Raw genomic sequence first — 19,194 nt, forward strand, 5'->3', positions numbered from 1 at the left:
CGCTCGAGGCGTTTCGTTGGTGGCAGGACACCCTCTCAGAAGCACACTCGGTGGGGTGTCTGGTTTATTTGTTTAATGGCTGGTCGGTGGGGCTGGGGACAGCGACTGTCGCAGCAGCTGCCCGCTTCACGGCCGGGCGGGCACCATAACCTCCTCTCCTGGGAGTGCCTGCCTGGCCGTCCGCCCGCTCCCCGCCCGCTCCCCGCCGCTGCCATTTCTGCTCTGTCCAGGCTCAGGCCGGGAGGAAGAATGGCCTGGCAGCACGGAGATCCGGAGGGCTGCTTGCCCAGCAGCTTGAAGGGAGGCGTCTGCCCATCCAGGAGGGCGCTGAGCCGGGTCCCGGTCGGGGCTGCGCGCTCATCCTCTGCGGCTCCGGAGGGCGGCACCAGGGCCGTGGTCAGCGTCCAGAAGGCCACCCCGCAGGTCCTGCCACTCGGGATTTACTGAGTGCTGATGTGACAGCAGCGCTCTCCCGCCAAGTGTGTCAGCGGCCGGCCTGGCTGGTGGCCGGAGGTGTTCGCTGGCTCAGGTTTACGGGAAGAGATGAGTGTGAATCTGTTTAAACCCTGAGTAACCAGCGTGGCTGGTGCTTCTGGCCGTATCGGTTATCAATCACCGTCCTCCTCCTCAGACTGATGAACTCCGAGGCCTTCTACACACACCACTCACACACACACTCACACACACACACACACACACACACTCACACGCACACACACACACACACACACACATACATACACACTCACACGCACACACGCATACTCAGACACACACACACACACACCACACATCACACACACACACACACACACCACACATCACACACACTCACACACACACTCACACACACTCACACACCACACAAACACATACACACTCACACACACACACACTCACACTGACACACACACCACACACATCACACACACTCTCACACACACACATCACACACTCTCACACACACACACACACACGCACACTCACATACACACACACTCACACATACACCACACACTCACACACACTCACACACACACCACACACATCACACACACATCACACCCACTCTCACACACACACACATCACACACTCTCACACACACACACACACACGCACACTCACATACACACACACTCACACACATACACACACACACACACACATACACACCACACATCACACACACTCTCTCACACACACACACTCTCACACACACACACTCTCACACACACACACACACTCACACACGCACACTCACAAACACACACACACCACACACACACACACACTCACACACACACACACGCACACTCACACACACACACACACATTTTACGACATTTGCACTCTCTTGCTCCCCTTATCCACCTCCCACCCCCCATTTAACTTTTTGGCCCTGAAATGTCGGAGAGGAGAGGACAGCTTGGGCTGGGTGAGCCGGTGGAGGGAACGGGGAGGGGAGAGCCCTGCAGTGCCAGGTGACAGGGTGGCTGGCCAGGTGGCAGCAGTGAGGGCAGTGAGCTGGGGCGGCTCCTGGTGAGAGGAGGCCAGTAGGCGGCTGATGGGCCGAGGACAGGAGTGAGGAGGGTGGCGCCCGGGTTTGGGCTGGGTGACGGGAGGAGTAGAATTGCCGTGGTTGAGATGGGGACCCTGGCAGCGGTGGGTTTGGGCTGAATCTGAGGCCCAAGGCAGAGGCCAAGGCGTGCCGGGAGGAACCAGTGAGCAAGACGCCGAGAGCTCAGGCCGTGGGTGAAGCTGGGGCTGGCTGATCGCACCATAAGGTTGATTGTTATTTAACAGTGTGGGGCCAGGCACCGAGCCCTGCGCAGCTGGGAATCCAGGGATAACTTCTGACTCCCCAAACTTACCTAGCAGCCCACTGTGGGCCGGAAGCCTTACGACGCCACTCACTGCCAAATCATACCTATTCCGTGTGTGAACAGGGTGGGCAAAGGTAGGCGTGCAGTGAGTAACATAGTTTATGCTTATATTGTTATCTATTAATTATCTTTCTTCCCATATCAGCAACTCTCTCCCTCTCCCTTCCTCTCTGAAACCAGTAAAAATATACTTAAAAATATGTACACTGAGTGGCCTGATGATTATGCGTTCAGAGATAATAATGATCTGGCCACTCAGTGTATGTTTAAAGCAAAACCCTGGGGCCAGCTCTGCTCCTCGTTCATAGTGAGACGGACGGCAGTGCCTGTGAGAGCTGGCATCGCCGTGTGGACACCGCGCAGCCACCGCATCATCATCGCCCATGAGCACAGAGCTCCCAGCCAGCCGTGGCGCTAATTGGCTCCATTAGCACAGGGCCATATGCCACCAGCCAGTGCCCGCCGCCCTCCCCACCACGCGTGCAGGCGGGGCTCCGTCTGCGGGGACGGGCGGCCAGCCAGCAGCCTCGCAGCCGTCCCTGGGGGAGCCCGGCCTGTGCCTGCTGTCGGCCTACGGCCATGGGAGGGGCCTGGGCACAGGTGGAGCCTGGGCGGCACTTCATGCATGCAGACAGCTGGTCACCGGCCGCAGGCCTCCCTGGGCTGTCCCCTCGGGGAAGGAGGCGGGTGGGATGCTCCGGAAGCAGTTCTGCGGGGTCACTGAGGTCATACGGGAGTTGTCTCCCGGGACGTTGCTCAGCACTGTCACCGGGAAGGTGGTGCCATCCCGGAAGGGGTCAGACCGCCTCCTGAGCGGCCTGCCCTTCTCCCCGGGGCAGGCAGCAGGGCTCCCTCCGCCTGGGTGCCCGCCTGCCTCACAGCTTCGCTGGCTCCGGGCTCGGGCCTTGGGGTCCCGCTGGAGTTGGTCCCCGGAGCACCAGGGCAGGGGGCGGCTCTGGGAAGGGCGGCCAGTGCGTGTCTGAGACGTGCGTCTCCCCTCCCGCAGCTGCTTCCCTCCGCGCTGTGCCAGGAAAGCACCGCAGGTGAGAGCAGCGACCATGGCCGCTGCGTCCCAGGGAAGGTCTCCTCTTTCTGTATGTCTTCCCCGAGGACCTTCCCAGAGAGAGAGCAGAGCGGCACCTCAGTGAGAGACACACTGCTGCCTGCCTTACCTGCCCCCTGGGGTCCAGCCTGCAGCCAGGCGCGTGCCTTGATGGGGTCGCACTGGCACTCTCAGGCACGGACGGCGCTCAGCATGGCCCCTGGCCGGCCGGGAAGCTCATTCCCACGGACGGGCCGTGGGCAGGTTCGGTGTGTGCCCTCAGAGGCGAGAGGACGGATGAGCTGTGTGCAGGATTGAGCCCTGGCACGGCATCCTGAGTCTGGCTGAACCTGACCATTGGGGGGCAGCAGCCGGCCAGCATGTCCTTGTCCTCAGGGGCTTCGCTGCCTCCTGGCCCCCTCTCCTGACCGCCGGGCTGGCGGCGGGTTCGCTGCGCTGGCGGACCTGGTGCTCCCTGAGGTCGCAGGAGGCAGCGCTGGAAACCCCGTCTGCAGCGTGTTCACAGGGCGAGTGTGAGCACAGCTGCGGAGCTGGGGGCGGCCATCTCCAAGAACCGTAACCGAGTCCTGTCCTGGGGGAGGGGGCAGCAGGCCCACCCTGCGGCGTGCCAGTGGGACCAGTCCCAGCCTGGTGAGGGCCCGGGGAGGTGTCCCCCGTTCCATGCCTTCTCCTGTGCCCACATGTCTCCGGGAGGGTATTTTCACCCCGTTCTCCCGTGTGGCCCCGCCTCCCACCCTCCTGACAGCCGCTGGCCGGGGTCGGGCATCCGAAACGCAGTCACTCAGGGGCTGTGGGAGGCAGAGCAAATGGCCGCAGCCGCCTCTCCGAGCTGCCGCAGGAAGCTCTGGGGTGCAGGGGTTGAGGTTCACTCAGGGGGAGAGGCTGGTGTCTCCAGTCCTGTCCCCTGTCCTGACCCGCTCCTCCTCCTCTCCCCCCGAGGCGAAGCTCCACCTCGGCTGTGGTAGGCTCGGCTGCTTGTCGCACACAGGAGGCTGGGCGTGCGTGCCTCTCAGCGGAAGTGTGTGCGAGGAAACACGCACTGCGTCAGCTCCTGGGAATGTCTGTCACAGCCTGGCCCGGAACCCTGTGACCCGACCTCCCTCCCCTCCCTCGCTCCCATGGGAGTGCGGGGTCCTGGTCTGCAGCCCAGGATCAGGCTCCCGAGGCGAGAAGCGGCCTGGGTGCGGTCGGGGCACGCACATCACCATGACCGGGAAAAGCGTGTGTGGCTCTGGGTTTCACCTCTTGCTCTTCACCAAACAATGGAAAGATGTTTTCTGTTAGGGCTTGACTCATCCATCCACATATTAATCTGCCTGTGCAAGTCATGATATCTTCCCCAAAGAATGCGCTCTGCGGACTGCCACAGCCGTTCCCGGCAGACCTTGCTGCCTCTGAGCAGCCGAGCGGCAGCTTCTCAGGACTCGGAACGCACATGGCTTCCTGGGGCCTGGGGGGCGTGGGGGAGTCGGTGCTGAGGCTGAGCGGGGGCGGTCTGTCCTGGCCTGCCCTGTGACAGGAGAGCGACAAGGCGAGGCCTGCTCTCTCCCCTCCGATCCTGATGAAACCAGACCGGTCGGCCGGTCTCCCCGCGCTGCCTGCACAGAGCTGTTACCCGCACTGTGGCCAGGGCCCTGTGCTCAGCCGCGGTCACTCATGGCCGCCTGGGGTCCACGTCTTCCCCCAGAGAGCACCCCGCCTGCTCAGTCTTCTGGCCTCCCGGCGGCCCAGCCAGATAAGCGGAGGCCGGGACGTGTTTGCGGAGCGGCCTGCCTCCCGCCGTAACCCTATAAGGGAAGGTATGCTGGTGCCGTGCCGCTGGCAGCCCCGTGCTCCCTGCTGCGTGAGTTGTGTCCATCACTCAGCCCTCTGAGTGCTCCCATGGCGCCTGCCCTCAGCAGAGGCCTGCCCAGGTGCCACCAGCTGAGAAGGCCCTGCCAGGCAGCCCTGCCCCGGCTGGCTGTGTTCAGAGAATGTCACACGGAGTAGTCAGTGAGGGGACGGGCTTGGCATGTCTCTCTGCAACTTCCTCTGACAAACAATCCCAGGAATCTGCTCTGTTACGAAGATCTAGGAACCAGCTGTGCGGGGACCCAGCAGGCGGCGTGCGAGGCCGTGTGGGTGCAGAGCGGTCCCACGGAGGCCCACACTTCAGACTGTCCCCCGCCCCCGATGGGGGAGGAGACAGACTCACGCAGCCACAGCGTGGTTAGGCCCGAGGAAGGTGGGCCGAGGTGCTGGTAGCCGAGCTGAGCGTGGACGGTAAAAGGCGGGGTGGGGTGTGTGTGTGGGGACCAGACAGGGGCGTACAGGTGCGGGCGCACCGCAGACAGCAGCAGGGAGCGCCCAGGTCGCTGCGGGAAGCAGCCTGATGCTTGCGGGGAGACAGCCTCATTCAGAAACACTAAGGGGCGCACAGGGCGGGAGGGGAAGGAGACGGGCGGGACAAGGAGGCAGCGGCCGGTCAAGGGCAAGTATCTCAGTTGCAGGCTTGATTCCCGGGCCTGGCTAGGGCATAGGTGGGAGGCAAGCAATCGATGTATCTCTCTGTCTCTCCCTCTCCCTTCCACTCTCTTAAAACATCAATGGAAAAGTGTCCTCGGGTGAGGATTAACAAAAACAAACCAGAACTTGCTGATGATCTAATCTTTCTGATGATTGAAAGCTTTCCGATGATTTAAATGTGCTGACATAGTCCGCATTGTGGCCATGAGGGCGGGGCCTCCCCATCAAACCTGCACTGCCCTCGCCCTGGGGGGAGGGGGGGGGCAGCCCTGCAAAGCAGGCGGGCGTGGCTTCCAAAACCGGGTCAGAGTAGCTATGGAAAACTGTTTGGCATTTGAGATTCCTTCTCCTCTTTGACACGGGAATTTAATGTGGTGCAGACGATGATGGTGATGTCAGCCTGCCTCCATCTGCTGGCGACGTGGCCGGGGCGCCTCCCCGCTGAGCGTGCCGCCTCGGAGCCGGTGCGGAGCAAGCAGCACGCGTGCGCGGAGTGTGCACGGAGGAGGGCGCTCACGCCGCTGGGGCCTGGCTCCGGCAGACTGCTCCGTGGGAACGCCGCATTCCGCCAGCAAGGAGGGCGAGGCTCTGAGCCAGGCCTGGCATCTGTGTTTGCCATTTGAAATCCGTGAGTCTAATGTCATCTCCTCCTCGTTTCAGCCATGGAGGAGCTAATAGTTGAACTGCGTCTCTTCCTGGAGCTCCTGGACCACGAATACCTAACGTCCACTGTCCGGGAGAAGAAGGCGGTGATCACAGACATCCTGCTCAGGGTACAGGCCTCCAGAGGTGCGTGCCCCCCCCCCCCCCCCCGCCCCGGCCTCACACACCTCTGACCCCTTTTCTAACGCGCAGTCCTAGGTTTAGTAACGTGTGCGTTTGTTTAATATGAAGTTGTTAAAAGTCTTGCTGTATGCCCAGTGCAAGCCTTTAAGGAGATAAAGGCACAGGGGGGTGTTGGGGGCCCCCGGGGCACCCCACCCTTTGGAGATTCCCAGGAGGACTCAGCGTACAGAGGGGCCTTCTCAGGCCAGGGTTTGGGCATTACCGGGGAGGGCAGCTGCACAGGCAGGTGCCCGGGACAGACCGCGTGGTCCGGAGGGGCTGTGTACAGCCCCCTCACGCGTTGCTGGCTCCTCCACTTCCTCCTGGTGGGCGGCAGTAGTTCTTAGCCTTATCCCGCCACAGGCTCTCCTCGGTGAGATGGAGGAGAATGCACTGCCCTGCAGGGGCGTGAGGGTCAGAGCCGTAGGTGAAGGGTCAGCGGGGCCGAGGCGGTAAGTGCGTCCTCCTCACGCCTGTGCTTGCTGATCCCCAGGTTCTGAAGGCAGAGACCACGCTCCGAAGCAGGAGGCCCCCAGCAGCCTGCCGGCGCCGCCCCAGATGCCGCTGCCGGAGATCCCGCAGCCCTGGCTGGTGAGTGGCCGCTCTGCCGCCCGGTTCTGGAGGGCGGGGACGCCTCGGTGGTGTGGGAGCTGCGGGAGCAGCAGGTAGGAGGCCGCACCCAGGAATCAGGGGCCTCAGCGCCAAGTGTCGGCGTGGAGGCTGGTGACCGCTCACTCTCTGGGTCAGCGGCCGGAATGCCGCCGTCTGAATCGCCGCAGTGCTGCTTCCGGGATAAAGTTCTTCAGAAGAAACACGCGTACGTGTTCCTGGGACGTGTGTGTCACTGACCGTGCGCGTCCGAACTGCTCCGGGATACTGCCGCCGTGGCGGTCGGGGCCTGCTCCCAGGGTTTCATGTGCGGCCCCCCCCCCCCCCCCCGCCCTTCCTGCCTCCTCACTGCTCCCCAGGGGGTAGACGTCGGTCCAGGTCTGAGCGGAGGCGGTCCAGGACGGCTCTCTCTCGGGTCCGCGGTCTGAGTCCCTAATGCTCGCTCCGGGCCGCAGCTGCTGAGCCGAGTGTGCGCAGTGATGGCCTCGTTGTTTATTTGTTTCTTCGTTTTCTTTTGTTGTTATTGTTTGTAATTGATTTTAGAGAGAGAAAGGGAGAGTGAGAACAATAGAAGCATCGATGAGGTGGAATCATTGATCGGCTGCCTCCTGTACGCCCTCCACTGGGGATAGAGCCCACAGCCTGAGCATGTGCCCTTTGCCAGGAATTGAACCGTGACCTCCTGGTTCATAGATCGACACCTGACCACTGAGCCACACTGGCCGGCTCCCCTCTTCTCTCTGACTCGGTCCTGGGCACCCCTCACTCCCTCAGTCCCCACTTCCCTGGTGCCGACCCGAATCGTCCCGGGGCTCCAGCTCGGGGTGGGCCTCGGAGAAGCCAGGCTGGAGACTCGCGGGCAGCGGTGTGGGCACAAAGAGGCGAGGCACCTGTCAGTTCGGGGGGGGGGGGGGGGTCCCCGGTCCCGCTTGGGAAGGTGACTTGGAGCCAGAGCGGGTTTGCTAGGCGCTCCCGGGACACGGGCCGCACGCCTGGTCCCTGCCGGCGGCTGTGCCGGGTGCGGGCGCGTGGCCGGGCTGGCCGGCTGGACAGTGAGCGGGGACTCACGGAGACCCATCGGGCGCGGACGCCAGCGCCTCTCCCAGGGCGAAGCTCTCCGCAGAGGCTTCCCGGGGGGAGGGGGGGACGCGCCCCTCAGTGCGGGCCCAGCGCTCCAGTGACGCTCTGTCCCCTCCGTCCCCAGCCCCCCGACAGCGGGCCGCCCCCGCTGCCCACGGCCTCGCTCCCGGAGGGCTACTACGAGGAGGCCGTACCGCTGAGCCCGGGGAAAGCGCCGGAATACATCACGTCCAGTGAGTGTCGGGGCCGCGGCCGGTGGGGAGCCGGGCTTCTGTGGGCACGGGCGGGCCCGGGCACCGAGGGCGTGGGGGGGGCAGAGAGGGCGCGAGGGGCAGGTGTCCTCCTACCCCCCACCCCGCCCCTGGAGCTCGGGCTGACTCCGCGGAGGGAGAGCTCATGCTGTGGAAACAGCGTCCAGGAGACACGCTCCCGGAGGCAGAGGGAAGGGCTTTCTGGGGCTGTCCTTATGCCGTGGGGGGGTGTGTGTGGGGAGGGGGCACTGGGTGCAGGGATCTCCCCGAGGCTCCTTCTGGGCAGACAGGTTTCCTGGGACCTTTCTGTTGAGTGGCTGTCTCGGCGAGACTCCCCTCAGCTGCCGCCTGGGGAGCTCAGAGCACCCCTCCGCGGTACCCCCGCTCTCACCGATCCGGGGCGGCGTGGGGACACGGCGGCCCTCACAGCGCCCAGCCTGTTACAGCTCTCGTCGGGACCCTGCTGTCCTCACGGTCATCACCATTCCCAGCACAGAGGCCAGCGCCCGTCCCCCCTGCGGATAGAGGGGGCACCCTGAGCCCAGGGGGCCGTCTGTGCGAGGCCTCACTCCCTCACTGTTGACAGATTACGACTCGGATGCCATGAGTAGCTCTTACGAGTCGTACGACGAGGAGGAGGAGGACGGCAAGGGGAAGAAGACGCGTCACCAGTGGCCCTCGGAGGAGGCCTCCATGGACCTGGTGAAGGACGCCAAGATCTGCGCCTTCCTGCTGCGCAAGAAGCGCTTCGGCCAGTGGACCAAGCTGCTCTGCGTCATCAAAGACACCAAACTGCTGGTAAGCCCGCCGCCGGCCGTGTGCAGGCGCCCCCGTGACAGACGCAGCAGCGCTGGCCTCGGCCAAGGGGAGGGACCCACAGGCCTCGGCGCTGGTGGAGAGCACGCAGGGCCCTCGCCGGTGGCTGGCGGACAGGCCGTGTGAGCCATGCAGAGGGTCCGCCCCTCCCTCAGGCAGGCAGCGGGCAAGCCCTCCCTCTGGGCAGTATCTGCGGTGTGTGAGGGGAGGGCACAGGCTGAGCTGGCCAGAAGTTGCGGGATGGATCCTCCCCTTTGTAGTGAGTCAGTGGATTCCTCAAAGCCAGGTCAGAGGGCCGGGCGGCCGCGCTGGGCCAGGGAGCGTGGCCAGCACAGGAAATTATTTTGGAAAGCTAAGGGCCAGCTTCCTTCCTTCCTTCCTTCCTTCCTTCCTTCCTTCCTTCCTTCCTTCCTTCCTTTCTCTCTTTCTCTGTCTTTCTCTCTCTTTCTCTCTCTTTCTCTCTCTGTCTCCCTCCCACCCCCCGTCATTCCTTTTAGGAGAGGCCGAGTAGGAAGCGAGGGTAAGTGACGGAGAGGCAGGGCTGGACACACAGACGCTCTGCTGGGTGGTGCTCGGCAGGAGCGCTCAAGAGGCCAGCATGGTCATGGCGGCCCCTCGCTCTTCCCTCCCTGCTCCCACCTTCCCCCAGCCTTGGGCACCTTGTATTCCTAGAATTAGGATGTGCAGAGCGTGTTTTTGCTTTTTGTTCTTCCTTCAAATGAACCGTGAGAGAGAAAATCACTCAAAACTTCGTCATTGAAAGAGAACATGCTGTTTCTGTGTGTCACTCTGCAGTGGGCAGCGAGCTCTTAGAGATTCACCTGTGAGCTGTGGGGATCGCATTTCACTGGATTCTTAGGACGTGGAATACTTTTTAGTTAGTAGTTTTATTCAATTATTTCTGAAACACAGCGAGAGTACATGTTTTTTCCACATGTGTGGCCTAAAAACTCCCAAATTTAGAAGATGCCAAAAATGACGGGGGAATTTTAAAGTAAAGAGTGGAAAAAAGGTGAGGAAGATCTCCCCAAGGCTCCTTCTGGGCAGACAGGTTTCCTGGGACCTTTCTGTTGAGTGGCTGTCTCGGCGAGACTCCCCTCAGCTGCCGCCTGGGGACCTCAGAGCACCCCTCCGCGGTACCCCCGCTCTCACCGATCCGGGGTGGCGTGGGGACACGGCGGCCCTCACAGCGCCCAGCCTGTTACAGCTCTCGTCGGGACCCTGCTGTCCTCACGGTCATCACCATTCCCAGCACAGAAGGACCTGCCCCGATGACCCTGTTGACAGAGAAAAGATTAGCAGTGACAGCAAAGCAAACTTTGCTTTCCACGTCTGAGCAGCACGGAAACTGAGGCCGAACAGGAGGCCGGCTTCCTGTTCCGAGCCCAGTGTCTATGCCCTTCCGGATGGAGCCTGCTCCCTCTGCCCAGAGCCCCCAGGCCTCGTGGCCCTGCTCCCACGCTGCAGCAGCTGGCAGAGGGCTTGTCCCCAGTCACGCTCCCTTCCCAGCGGCTCTGCCTCCACTGCGAGGGGGCTCTGCCTCCACTGCGAGGGGGCGCTGTGAAGGCCCAGCCTCGGGGGGGCCTGATGGCTCCGAGCCGCGGCCCCACGCCGCCTTCCAGTGCACGCATTGCAGCCTCTTCCCCGCCGGCCCTGCCTCTGCCCCCGCCCCGCGGCCTGCTCTTGGGCCCCCGCGTAGAGGCCCGGCTGCTCTGCCTCCAGCTTCCGGGGCCCGCAGCGACCTCCGAGGCCAGCTCAGCCGCTCCCTGCGGACACAGCCGAGGCGAGGCAGGGGGCTGAGAGAAAACACAAGCTGTAGCGTTCCTTTCTGTCCTGTGCTCCGTTCCCTTTCCACCTACACAGAAGGCAGAGAGCCCGGCCACGGGGCCTTTATAGCAGTCTGAGCTGCACTGGCCTAGGTGTGTGTTTTGTTCTTCCCTTTTATTTATTTGTTTATTTAGCTTTTAAAAATGTATTTCTATTGATTTCAGAAAGGTAGGGAGAGGGAGAGAAAGATACAAGCATCAGTGATGAGAGAGAATCATTGATCAGCTGCCTCCGGCACGCCCCCTATTGGGAATCGACCCTACAACCTGGGTATGTGCCCTTGACTGGAATTGAACTTGGGACCCTTCAGTCCGCTGAGCCACACGGCTAGGACGGTTCTTCCTTTTTAGACAGGCAGCATCATTTGAGACGTTTTAAAAAGCGGGTATATTCCATCCACGTGTCGTTCAAGAAGCATGGTTTTGGAACTGCAGATGATAACTTCTGAAAATAGGCCTCCATGTACCCATTCCACCTCAATAGATGGCTTAGAGCAGTGGTCGGCAAACTGCGGCTCTCGAGCCACATGCAGCTTTTTGGCCCCTGAGCGTGGCTCTTCCACAAAATACCACGTGCAGGCGCACACGTACAGTGAGACTGAAACTTCCTGGCCCATGCGCAGAAGTCGGTTTTTGGCCTGGGGGAGTCTATTTTGAAGAAGTGGCATTAGAAGAAGTTTAAGTTTAAAAAATTTGGCTCTGAAATGAAATTTCACTTGCTGTGCTGTTGATACTTAGCTCTGTTGACTAATGAGTTTGCCGACCACTAGCTTAGAGGCAAGCGTAGGACTCACCCAGGTTGGGGCTGAGTCCCGGGTTGGCTGCGTGTTCAGTCACCTGACATCGGCAAGGTGCATAACAGTTACGGGTTACTTAACGAGGGCCCTATACCAGGTTAACTCACTGCAGAACAGGCGCCTGTGAGGGGGAGGTGCGGAAGTGCACCTTGCTACTTGGGAGCAGGTGTCATTCTAACCATTTCAGAAACTCAAGGAAGCACCGGTCGCTCCTTTACCCACGAGGAAACGGGCTCAGGAAACGTGGCCAAGGCCAGAGCCAGCGCCGTGGTCACAGGTGGACCCAGATGCCGGGTCCTCTCTCCACCAGCGGCCGCGCTGTGCGGACGCTGGTGTGTGTGCTGTGTTGATGTGTGTGTTGTATGTGCTGTGTTGATGTGTGTACTCTTACTGAGGTCACCCATCTGCCTTCCGGAGAGAGGGTGGAGAGGAGGCAGGGGGATGCCGAGGGCAGGCTGTGGAACAGAGTGCAGGCCGTGCGTGTCAACAAACCTACTATCTGTGTTCATGGAGCCTCCTGCGGAAGCGTGTTAGATCAGCCGCCAGCACAGGGCCCTTCGGCCGCCGCGGGCCATGTCAGTGATGGCGGAGACTTTGCTGAGTGCATGGGAGGGTGCATTTTCACGTGCCCGGGGACGCGTGTGGGGGTGGAGCGGGTGGCAGGGGAGCCTGCAGTCCATTTTCCAATTGCTAGCACCCCCGTTTGACGAGACTTCCAGGCGCTGCGCCCTACCGCCTTTTCGTTCTGCCACGTGCTGTCAGCCCCGGCCTGCCCCGCGGGCCCTGACGAGGCCTCTCCTGTCCCGCAGTGCTACAAGACCTCCAAGGACCAGCAGCCGCAGATGGAGCTGCCCCTGCCCGGCTGCAGCGTCGCCTACATCCCCAAGGACGGCAAGAAGAAGCAGCACGAGCTGAAGATCACCCCGCAGGGCACCGACCCCCTGGTCCTCGCCGTGCAGAGCCAGGAGCAGGCCGAGCAGTGGCTGAAGGCAAGTTGAGGGTGCACGTGTGTGTGAGTGTGTGTGTGTGTGTGTGTATGTGTGTGCACGTGTGTGTTTGTGAGTGTGCATGCATGTGTGTACAGATGCCAAAAACATGAGCTTCTGAGCTGGTCCTCGGCAGCTGCTCTGAGATGGGCCTTATTTCAGTCTGCGCTTTCTCAGGCAGCGCGGACATGGCTGGCCTGCACAGTTCGGTCCTTGGTCGTGGGGTGTTCTGATGACTCAGGTCAATCACTGTCACGCGTCTCCTCAGGGACATGCTGGCCCCACCGGCAGGCCGCTTCTAGCTCCGTCTTCCTTGGGTGTTCCGGTTTCACTGTATTGTGTCCGGGATGCAGGTTCTTTTGTGTTTATTCTGCTTGGGGTTCCTCAGGCGTCTGAGATCTGGATTGTCATCACTCTAAGGGTCAGGAAATATTTCAGCCATTTCTCTTCAAATATAGCTTTGCCCCATTTCCTCCCCTCCTCCTGACAGCACTTAAATATCTGTGAGGCCTTTGCACTGCATTCTCCGTCGTCTTATATTTACTGTCCCCTTTTTAACAAAATTCTTAGTCTGGTCACCTTCTTGTCACTTTCCAGCTCACTGTTTCTCTCCAGCTGTGCCTGCTCTGTTGTCAAATCCGCCCCCGTTCCGTGTGCTCCTCATTTCGGCTGTGGGAGTTTTTAGTTCTAGAGCTTCCAGTTGTTTCTTTCAGGAATGTTTGCTGAGCCTTGTACCTCCTCAGCAAGCACGCGGCGGGCCTGGCGTCAGGCTGGGCTTGGCGGAGGGTGTGGGCCGCTCCTGGCTGCGCGGTGTGAGCTCTTGTTCGCCTGCCCGTCTGCTTGTGCCGTCACCTGGTGCTCATGCTGCTCACTGTATTTGGGGGAAAAACATTATTTCAATGATTTTGTACATCAACTTCATTGAGGTACATCATACAGTTTGCCTGTTAAAGTGTGACTCATTGTTTTTAGGACAGTCACAGTTGTGCAACCATGGCCATTAATCTAGTTTCAGAACATTTCATCACCCCAAGGAGCAAATCCGCATTCACCGCAGCAGTCACTGCCCGCCCGCCCGCCCGCCCGCCTGCCCTGCCTCTGTCCTCACCCTGGCCTGCCGGTCCCCGCTCCGGACAGGCTTTTTTCACTTAGCGCTGTTTCCGGGGGTCATCCATGTTGCCACGTGTATCAGCATTCCATTCCCCTGTATTGCTTTTTCTGTCAAAGCTGAGAGACTGTTGTTTAACCCAAAGTCCTGAAGGTTTCTACCCGCGTCTCCTCCTCACAGCTTTATGCAGTGTGAGCTCTTAAATGCAGGCGGTGGCCCTTCCTTCCCCATGTGGCTGGGTGACCGCATTGCCATCCACTTACTGCCGAGGCTTCCAGGCCTTGAAATGGGGCCTGAACGCAACCACCGGTGTCTGAGTGAGGCGCACACCTGGTCAGTGTGGGAGCATGAGGATGCAGCCAGGGCGGGCTCGGCACGCTGCCAGGTCCTGCCATGTGTTTCTCTCCGTCTGGTCTGTGACTTCCACTACGGCAGCTCTTGCCAGGACTCACTGAGTGTGTGTGTGTGTGTGTGTGTGTATGCATGTGTGTGTGAGTGTGCGTGCATGTGTGAGTGTGTGTGTGTGTGTGTGTGTGTGTGTGTGCAGATGCCAAAAACATGAGCCCTTTCCAGGGCGGGCCGGTCAGAACAAGAACTAGCAGCAGGCGGTCAGGTTGCCTGAAGAATGTGCAGAGGCTGTGCTTCAGGGAGGAGGGCTCACGCTGAAAGCAAACAGAACGCCCAGAACATAACACAGTCTGGTTCTGGAAGGGCTTGTGATTCTGAACTTGGACTCAGTTCTTTAGGTACATATTGGATTCTCCCAGGACATGGCTCTGTGCGATGGGACCAGCAGCACCAACACCTCACGTGTAGCTGTTCACGGCACTGGGTGCTCACCCTTTACAATTTCTTCATGAGCTCTGCGGGCACTGTGGCCACGAGGGGGCTCAGAGCAGAGAGACAGTGTCACGGAACACCTGCTGTGCTCCCACAGGCCGCCCTAGGACAGGGGGAGCCTGACCCGTGGACAGGGGGAGCCTGACCCGTGGACAGGGGAGCCTGACCCGTGGACAGGGGAGCCTGACCCGTGGACAGGGGGAGCCTGACCCGTGGACGGGGGCGCTGACCCGTGGACAGGGGGCGCTGACCCGTGGACAGGGGGGCGCTGACCCGTGGACAGGGGGGTGCTGACCCGTGGAACAGGAGGTGTGCGGTGCTCCTGGTGCTCTCCCTGTGCCTGGGGCATGGCTGTGGCTTAGTCTGGGGAAGGGTGAGTCATCTGACCCCGGATGTCTGAATACCCGCTGTGGCCCAGGCTGTCTGGGCTCCGGTGCCCTGAATCACTGCTCCAGGAACTGAGCTCCTGCAGGGAGGGAGGGAGGCCCGGTATGGAGGTCACAGATGTGAGGTCACAGATGTGAGAGGTCACAGATGTGAGAGGTCACAGATGTGAGAGGTCACAGATGTGAGAGGTCACAGATGTGAGAGGTCACAGATGTGTGGTGAACCGGGAAAGGTGACTCAATGGCTGAGTGTCCTCATCCGGTGGCCTTGGATTCCTTGGTTCCTGGAGCCTCCTGGTGGGAAGCAGGCAGAGCCAGGGGCCAGAGGTGACCTGGGGCGAGGGTGACACTGTAGTGACAGGACAGCCGGGGGGAGGCAGGGGTGGGGGGCTGTATTTGTGCTGCGGGCCTGCCCCCTTTTGAAAAAGCGTTTTCCCTGAGGATTTCCAACCCAAGCAGAGGGCTGGGTGGCGTGCCACCGGACGGCAGGCCTCTCTGCTTCTGTTCTCGCTCCTTCCTGTTTCCGTGGGAGTCCTGGGTGCAGTCTGCCTCCTCGCCCCCCCTTTTCCTCAGTCACTTTCTTCGGCTGCCGTCCGGCTAGGCGCGGAGACCGGCCTGCGGAGGCGCAGCGCTCCGAGGCATGAGCACCGCGTACAGCAGGACAGACTGCACTCGCCGCGCACACGGCCCGCGCTGACGGAGCACACGTGGCCGGTGTGGCGCGTGGAGAGCAGCCAGACCGGGTCCCCCCGTGGGAGGGCAGGGCGGGCTTCCTGGTCACCTGAGACTGAGGGGTCTGGAAGGACGGGTCCTGCTTCGCTGAGAGAAAGGGCACAGTCCTCTGGGTCATGCCCGCCCACAGGCCCCTCCAGGAGGCGGCAGGGGCACGCGGGGCCGTGCGGCCGGGCGGGGTGGGCTCGCCCTGACACAGGCGGAGAGGCAGCTGCTTGCTGCGTGCATGGCGGCTGTCTCCCAGGTCTCTGCGGTTTTCCCGCAGGACAGCCGCCCTCACGCGGATTTGTCTCACTGCGCACGGTCAGCATTTAAGGCTGACGGGGAGCTCAGGTCCCGCCGGTGGCCCTGCAGCACTGTATCTGGTCTGTGCTCCTCCGGGGGGGGGGGGAGGCCTGAGGGGAGATTGCTCAGCCCCCTCGGAGGAAGCGGCAGATCTGGGCTTGGTCCCCCGTCTGTGCCCAGTGCCCAGGAGGCCCCCATGATCTCTTTCCCCAGAGCAGCCGCCTTTCCGGAGATGGTCGTAAGAACACGGCAGCAGCCAGCACGGCAATGGCTGTCCCGCCTGAATGAACCAAAATTGTACCTAATTCTTGTCAGGGGGCAGCAAACAGAGCCTGCCTTCGGGTCTGCAGAATCTCAGAATCCGCTCACGTGCCTGAGATGGAAAGGTTGAACAGCGCTCCCTGGAGAAAAGACAAAAGCTTGTTTTCAGATCAAATGAAACTTTGCTCTGAACTGAAGACTTGGGGGCACCCTGGGGAGGTGAGGAAACCAGACCTGCCGGGAAGAGTTGTGACGTCAGCGAGAGAGAGGAGAGAGAGAGGAGAGAGAGAGAGAAGTGGAGGGCCCGTTTCCCGGGAGACGCGGGGCAGCCGCTCCGGCCGGCCGTCCCTCCCAGCTTCCGGGGACAAACACGCAGGCTCGCGGCTGCTGCTTTCCCTCCCTGCTCTGGTCTCAGATGTGGACATTCCTTCTTTCTTGTAGTTTTTCTTCTTCTTTCTTCTTTTTCTCCGAGAACAGCTGAGCAGCAACATGGCTGGCCGCGCGTCCCGGCCTGTGCGCCCCTGGCCGCGGGCCGGGGAGCGGGCGGGGAGCGGGCGCTGCTGAGGTCAGGCTGCAGAGCCGCGCGGGGCTCTCGGATTTGGGCGTGGCTGTTCTGACCGGAGGCGCTTGGGTGGAACTCAAATGGCAGCTTAGTTCCCAAAAGAAGGGAGACATTTTGAAAGACCCGCCTGGTCACTCTTCTGTGGGAAGAATGTGAGCCGCTGACCCAGGACTTGTCTCATTTACTGCTCACCCCCAGCTGTCAGAGGCCCCTGCCTACCTGCCCAGCCCGGGGCTGCTGAGGCGGGTCCGAGGGGACCGTGGCAGCCAGGGGGGCGGGGGCGGAGGGGATGGGGTGCAGCTCAGTGCCCCCGCAAGGCCTCTCTGGGCCTCTTGCTCTAAGTCAGCCACGCCTGCGGCTGAAGGCCACGTTGCTCTTCGCTGTCCCATTGCCTGCGTTTCCTGGTGACGCTCCGTGTTCACGACGGCCCCTCACGCTTCCTGGAACGGAAGCCCCGTGAGAGCAGAGCCCTCCATACCTGTTCCCTTGTGGCCCAGGGCCCAGGGCAGCGCCAGGAGTGGGGAGACAGCCGTGAGTGGGCGACTGAAGGAACGGACGGTGGCCCGGCGGCTGGAAGGGAAGCCCAGGCTGGGGCCTGTGGGCTCCCCCCAGGCCGCGTGCTCCGCTCCTCTCGGGCTCCCCGTGGAGCGCACTGTCTGGGCCCTCACCAGCGCCCCGCTCGTTGCAGGTGATCCGTGAGGTGTACAGCGGCGGTGGCGGGCCCGCGGATGCCGAGTGTCCCCCGCCGCCAGGCTCCCCGGTGCACAAGGCAGAGCTGGAGAAGGTAAGGCGCGTGCTTCTTCGGGGGAGTGGGCCCCTCAGAGCTCTTTCCGTCCCTGAGCATCCTGCACGGCCAGCTGGGAACTGTCCCGCTCCGTGCATCCGGCGCCCACAGACGGGCGTTAGCTGGCCGTTGACGGCTGCGTGGTCGGCTGTCTCATTCCCACCTGGAGGTGAGAAGTGGGCGGAGGTGTCAGGGCCTTGCTCAAGGTCCTGGCTATCCCATGGCAGCGTGGAATCTGAGCTCAGGTCTGTGTGTCCCGGGGTACAGCCCGCACTGCCCGAGCGCCCTCCCCACGCTGTATCCTCGCAGGCCAGGCTGCCTTCCCTGTGCCCGCTGCTGTGCCCATGTTCCTTGTAGAAGCACCAGTGACCGCCCCGCAGGAGGGCAGGGCCAGCCCTTCTTGTCAAACGTGAAGCTGTCGCTGTCATCCCACACACCCAGCTTGGTCTGATTACATCTCCTCTCCCTGGAGACCCCGGGCTGTCCGCACGCAGGTCCTGCGGCTGCTGTGTCCCAGGAGCTCTCTGAGGCCTCCCTGCTCAGCCCCTGCCCATGAACAGATCCTTCTGTCCCTTCTGATTGAGTCAAGGTTCTCTGGAGAAACAACTAATGGTGTGTGTGTGTGCATGTACGTGTATGTACTTAGCTATATGTATATGTGCGTGTGTGTGTTTATATATGATTTACATAAGGAATTTTAAAAAATATATATATTTTATTAATTTTTTACAGAGAGGAAGGGGGGGAGAGAGAGAGTTAGAAACGTCGATGAGAGAGAAACATCAACCAGCTGCCTCTTGCACACCCCCTACCGGGGATGTGCCCGCAACCAATGTACATGCCCTTGACCAGAATCAAACCCGGGACCTTTCAGTCCGCAGACCGATGCTCTACCACTGAGCCAAACCAGTTCCGGCTACATAAGGAATTTTTTTATGTGAAAGATTTATCATAAGGAATTGGCTCAGGTGATGATGGAGGATGGCAAGTTCTGAGTCTGCAGTGTAGGCCGGCAGGTGACGACTGAAGGCCCTCTGCAGAAGTCTCCCGGCTCAGGAGACTGGCCTGGGAGTGGGATGCAGGCCTTCAGGCGACGGGGTGAGGCCCACCACTGAGGGAGCACTGTCTGCTTTACTCAGAGTTCACTGATTTAAATGTTACCTGGCTGTTATGCTCAGTGGTTAGCGTTGGTCTGCACACGGATGGGTCACGGGTTTGAGTCTCAGTCAAGGGCACATACCTGGGTTGCAGATTTAATCCCTGTTGGCCCTGTTGGGATGCATCCAGAGGGCAACCAATTGATGTGTCTGTCTCATATCAAGGTTCTCTATTTCTCTTCCTCATCCTCCCTCCCTTCCACTCGCTTTAAAATTAATGGGAAAAAATACTCTGGAATGAGGACTAACAATAACAATAAAAAATTAGTCTCATCCAAAATCACTCTCCAAGTTGACACAGAAAATTAACCCTGTCACAGCCCTCATCCTGACACTGCAGGCCTCTCTTTCTTTCTCTCTTTCCTGTTCTTATCACGAACGAATACCTGCTTGCTATGGAAAGTTCAAGAAGTTCAGAGAAACACAAATAGCCGGAA

At 60.8% G+C, this 19,194-nt stretch overlaps 1 protein-coding gene across 3 annotated transcripts in view; it reads left to right on the forward strand.

Moving 5' to 3' along the window:
- The window catches only part of AFAP1 (actin filament associated protein 1), a 57,595-nt gene that overhangs the window by 20,222 nt on the left and 18,179 nt on the right, over positions 1 to 19,194 (forward strand). For all 3 annotated transcript variants that reach the window (XM_036417174.2, XM_036417175.2, XM_045573953.1), the window contains exons 2-7: positions 6,113 to 6,241; positions 6,771 to 6,868; positions 8,091 to 8,199; positions 8,804 to 9,015; positions 12,466 to 12,645; positions 17,505 to 17,600. In XM_036417174.2, coding sequence (XP_036273067.1) covers positions 6,115 to 6,241; positions 6,771 to 6,868; positions 8,091 to 8,199; positions 8,804 to 9,015; positions 12,466 to 12,645; positions 17,505 to 17,600 — 822 coding nt within the window. In that variant the 5' untranslated portion in view covers positions 6,113 to 6,114. The remainder of the gene's footprint in view (positions 1 to 6,112; positions 6,242 to 6,770; positions 6,869 to 8,090; positions 8,200 to 8,803; positions 9,016 to 12,465; positions 12,646 to 17,504; positions 17,601 to 19,194) is intronic.

The sequence above is a fragment of the Pipistrellus kuhlii genome, unplaced genomic scaffold (assembly GCF_014108245.1).
Source record: "Pipistrellus kuhlii isolate mPipKuh1 unplaced genomic scaffold, mPipKuh1.p scaffold_m20_p_58, whole genome shotgun sequence".
In the NCBI taxonomy this organism is placed as follows: domain Eukaryota; kingdom Metazoa; phylum Chordata; class Mammalia; order Chiroptera; family Vespertilionidae; genus Pipistrellus; species Pipistrellus kuhlii.